General features: G+C 42.6%; 1 protein-coding gene across 1 annotated transcript; it reads right to left on the bottom strand.

The window, feature by feature from the left end:
- Nucleotides 1-4,434: 4,434 nt before the first annotated feature.
- LOC123075524 (uncharacterized) lies at nucleotides 4,435-4,980 on the bottom strand. Its single transcript, XM_044498110.1, has one exon. It carries the CDS (start codon nucleotides 4,955-4,957, stop codon nucleotides 4,577-4,579), a length of 381 nt encoding a protein of 126 aa, XP_044354045.1. The 5' UTR covers nucleotides 4,958-4,980; the 3' UTR covers nucleotides 4,435-4,576.
- Between the last annotated feature and the right edge of the window lie 350 nt (nucleotides 4,981-5,330).

Genomic DNA, 5,330 nt, shown 5'->3' with positions numbered 1-5,330 from the left:
GATGGCTGCTGATCTTTAAACAACCGAGGGAATACTTTAAATGTAACCACTGATTCAAAGCTCGGGCCAAATTCAACTACAGATAAGGATGTGCCAATAGTTTAACAACCCGTCACTATTAGTAGTTGTTTTAGATCAGCAGACATGTTATTTTAATTTGGTTACATTGAGTTGGCTATTCAACATGGGATTCAAGGTCAAAAGCAAACATTTCAGACATTTTAGAACAGCACAGGCACATTTTTTCTGAAGCTGACAGAAAAAAAAACTGAAAATCACATTTTATTCTTATTGGGAGTGGTATATAATCTTTTTTCTACAGTGGCTGCACAGAGGATTTTATTTTGCTAATGCTTAATGCTTCCATACGATGCTTGATGAACACAAGCAAGTGCACACTGCATGGATAACGCGAATACTTCAAGCAGCCAAATAATGAACTACCATGTGATCTTCAAATAATAACTTAAGTGTGACGTTGTACAGGGATGGCACTGGTTGAAATTAACTATAAAGTTTTGGTAGTGTGTAAAGAACATTCACACTGCATAAAGTTGTACAAGCAAAAGGACATCTATTTGAATAAAATATGAATGAGGTGATATGAATCAATCAAGAACCACAGCTGAAGAGTGGTGTGAAAATTTTGGTCAACTTTCAACCCTATGGAAGGCACGGTCCAAAGTCTTTGATGTAGAAGGATGATCTGATCATGATATCTTAATCACGGTCTGATCATATCTTAATCACCTTACAATGCTGACCAAACAACATTATATACTCAAATATTCTAACCAGGAGTATGATCAGCACGAAAACCATGAGCTCTCTTAAATAAATATTAGAGATAATACCATGGCGAAAAGGAGCACGTCATCACACATACAAAATCAGTAGAAGTCAGCCACAGTGCAAATATACAAGCTGGAGAGAAAAACACATGTGCCTGCACTGCTAAACTGGGCAAACACACTTCAAAGCCTCCTAGTGGCAAGATTGCAGGAATATCGCCTAGTACCACCTCCGAGGCTACTACTATTATGGTTGATATGAAACAAAATATTACTGTTAAACACTTCTAGATGGAAATACTAACTCAGAGGATGTACCTTCCATCTCACGCAAAGGCATGTGGACAGCGAAAGAGGGAAGAAAATGAGCGGAGTAATTTGCAATCGACCACTAAATTCATATTTCTAACTTCGGTTTCCAGATCCTACCAAAACCATCTCTCTTATATAGTGGATCCTACTAAAATGAGCGGAGTAATTTGCAGAATAGTAAACTGATACTAACACCCTTTGTCGTTATAGACAAACAAGATTGAGCGAACAACTGAGTCCAGGATTTGCAGGACACAAAAGAAGAACTAACCTGTATGTGCTCAATAAGTCTGTCACACCAACAACCGCCAATTAACCCAGGGAAGCTATCCAAGAATGTCAGTTTTTACAAACCAGCAACACGAGGAGTATTGGCCTAGAATGTCAAGACTGGATGCGGGTAACCACAAGTACTCTTTCAAAGCCTGCACAATCAGCCGACGTGGAACCACCTACAAGCATAAAATTCAGAAGTGAGCTATCATATTCAGACTGTCAAATACTAGATTCAGGCTCCAAAATTAGGATGAACATGACTAGTATCAACCTGACCAGCATGTGAACATCGAAAGCAATGAACCATGTTGTGGCAGCACAAATCCATGACCTAGTCACTGAGAGCACCTCGTGAGCGGTCATAACGGCAGTCTGACCCCTCGACAAGAAGATGTCAGTGAGTGATGAAGGCAGCACACCCTAGGCAGGAACGCAACCACCCTGCTGATGCTCGCAGGTCTTCCTGTTATATAGCCTTATATTGGATAGAGAAATTCTGTGTCTATGCATGTTTGATAATACTACAGTTTTGATCTGTTCTCTTTTTTTACAGGATGGGGTTAATTTCATCAGTTTCTCCCTTGTATGTACCAGGTAACAGAAGATGTGCAGAATCTAAAGTAGAAGCTCAATAACCCTGAAAGCAAGTTCATCCCAACAAATGTGTGGATTCTTCAAATAAGTATCATGGTAAGATCTTTCGATGAGACGGTGGAGCTTATATTGCTTCATTATCTTAGGTTCCCTGTGTTCCATAAAGAACCCAATGACATGAAACAATATTATGATTCTGTTTTGTAGAAAAATATGGTAGTAAAGCTGAGAGAAAAGTGCATTACTACCACCCAGGAGCAGGATAAGTTACAACAAGAGATGGTAAGTATGACTTCATCACAGAAGCATGCATATTCTTCTTTTTCCCTTTTCGTATGATCATGCAGCATATAGGAAAGGTATGATGATAAAGCATGAAATTTTGTTTTGCAACAAAGGAACAGAATATCCTTCTCTGCTTTGTAAAACCAGGGGAGCTATATATACCACTGAGTACAGAATGGTCAAGCCTGGCTCGAAAGCTGTGGATCCATTGCTGTTCTGGAAAATGGATGGTAGCTATACATGCCATTGGTACAAAGAAAGAATGCTGTAGTTGATAGTTTTAACCTAACTTGAAAGAAGCAAAAAAAATCTAAAGAGCCCTGTTAAGACCGTCCAGGCCAGAACCATAAATCTTACCATGATGGATTACAGAGATGTTCAAAACTGTCTTCAAAACTAAGCTTTGCACATAGCAATCATTCAATGTTTATGTTGCACTGTAATTTCATAACTGTCTTCTTGTTACTCCTGGCAACAAATGCTATGCCTCATATGATGTGCAGACGTTCCCACAGGAACATCACCAACTAGGACTGGATTTGCAAATGGACAATACAGTAGAAAGCAAAAAAAAACATAATTAACAGGCAGTGGAACGTTGGGATGCAACACAAACATACAGGTCAGTTTAAAACATCCAGTTCCATTTAACATCCTAATCCAGTACCCAGAATAACTTGTCACTGACTCAAAACACAGCTAACAGATACTGCACTTGCTTTCTCTAAGACATGCCTTTTTTGCTCCCACACACTCAGCTGCTAGAAATTAAATGCAGCTCACGCTTCTTTGATCCTCGACCTTCCTCCTCTTCCTGTCACATTACTGTTTCAAGCAAAACAGACGAAGAATAAGGATGGAGACAATTAATGTTGAAAAGGTCAAAACAAGTGAAAAGGCAACAAGTTGTACAACAAAGTCAAATAATTATCACGCAGCAACCAAAAGTAAAAAATGATCAGAACTGTTCCAGCAATACAGATTGAATGCCAACTAAAGCATACAAGATGGCCACAGAAGAGGGTCTCATTGGAAGTCTAACCACTAAAACAGAGAGGGTGAAAAGAACATCAACCAAGTACCATACTGTTGTTAGGTTGGATGATTATAACATTGTCGTATAAGAGGAAGAACTTCATAGTGGTACATCTGAATCAGAAGAGACGCATAAACACAAGCATGCCATTGTAAAATGCACGATTCATAACTGACATCCGTGTGAGTGATAGTGTGCTCCAGCAAAACCCTTAATTACATTATACGGCAACATTCCGAAAATACCAAGTATTAACAATCTAAGACATGATAGCTTGAGGGCACAGTTCCAAAGCAAACACCCATTCCTCTAATTTCTCAACTTATTCCCAGTTCCTTCACTTTCCTTCTCAGCATGCCGACCAAGAACCCTATGCACAGGGGACACCCTCATCCTCCTATTAGATATGTCTCATCTATGCTTCTAATGCGACCACACAAAACCAAAGCATAATAACATCACACAAAGGACAAAAGAAAAACCTTGCAGGATCATCCTTGAGCGCAGGGAATGTGGGAGGCCAGATCATCATATACGGACGGATAAAACCCAACCACTGAATCTCGCTTGTCCCCTCATACACTTTATACAGCATCCTGCACTTGATATCCAAATAGAGTAGGCATGGACCCATCTCCAAGAAAACAAACTCAGCATTGCGCCCCACGTGCTTCATCCACACCTGATGTGTGTGATCAGGCATCCTCCATTTAGCACACATCTCACGCAAACATATGGTATCCACCAGCAAACAGTTCTCCCCTGGTGTGCAGCCAGATGCGGAGCTGAAGCTCGTCCAAATGAATGAGATACACGCCAGAATCATCATCTGCCCTTGACAACATGGTTCGTCTGTCAATGGTAACAAGCCCTTGTGGAAGCTGAAATGTGGAGGAACTTAAGGCTGTCAAATCCAAGACAAGAATTTCGCTCTGGGTGGACGCCATATAGATTTTATTGCCAACAAGCAGAGGATACAGTTCCTGTGGCAGACAAGGGAGCTGCGTCGTTGCGGAGGCATGCACACACCAGACACCATCTTGCAACATATACATGTGCACCGTAGATTTTGTTCGCTCCTTAGAAGATTCCATCAACACATAGAAGTACGACAAGTCGTTGCCGCGTTCTTGGAGAAAGAGTTCACTGAAAGTGCAGAAATAGCCATCCTGGAGTTTGTGTCGTGGGTATGGTGGGATGACGACCATACCCCTCTCAGGGCAGAGGGGGCTGAGCACTATATTTTTTGATCCAGGATCTCCAATGTAGTTCTTGAACGTGTTCATGAAGACGTTGCATTGCAGGAGTCCAAGACGAATTTATGTGTGTTACTGCAGGCATCCAGGATGGAGCTTGCAGAGCGGATGATGGCGTTGAACTCTGGGGGGCGCGGTAGCATCGGCACGAAGCGTGAGCTGCTACAAAACCTCCCGGTGTCGACATAGAAGCCAAGGAGACGGGGCGGGTGGAGCTTGTGGAAGCGGCAGAGGAAGGCGGGGTCCGAGGCGTGACAGAGCCAGCGCTTGCAGACGAGAGCAGCGCGGACGAGGGTAGTTGGGTAGCCGATTAGGAGGAGGATCTCGATGAGTAGGTTGTCGTCGCCGAGCACCTTGTACACGGGGTCAGCCGGCGTCACAGATTGCCGCAGCCTCTTTCCATCCATACACGGCAAGTTGGGTGCGGGATCGACCCTGAAACAGCAGCAGCCGCAGACAAATGCCATCAACGGAAATGGGTGAAGTTAATAGACTGGTTGTTAATAGCAAATGCCATAAACGGGATCTCCATTCAGTGTGGTTGCAAATATCCAGCACATAGATAGAACACAAACATACTGTACACGATACATCCATCCATCCAGCATAACATACAGATAGTTATGAAGAGGGAAACTGGATGTTACCCGTGAGGAACCTCGGCTGGATCCATATCATATCCACCTCCCCCCTATTGCGGCACCCTCTCTCCTCTCCTCCGCTGTTGCGGTAAGGGAAAGTTAGGGTTTGTGAGGGGAAATCAAGCTAGGGTTTTCCGCA

This window comes from Triticum aestivum, chromosome 3D (assembly GCF_018294505.1).
Source record: "Triticum aestivum cultivar Chinese Spring chromosome 3D, IWGSC CS RefSeq v2.1, whole genome shotgun sequence".
In the NCBI taxonomy this organism is placed as follows: domain Eukaryota; kingdom Viridiplantae; phylum Streptophyta; class Magnoliopsida; order Poales; family Poaceae; genus Triticum; species Triticum aestivum.
This window is presented reverse-complemented; position numbering and strand designations above follow the sequence as displayed.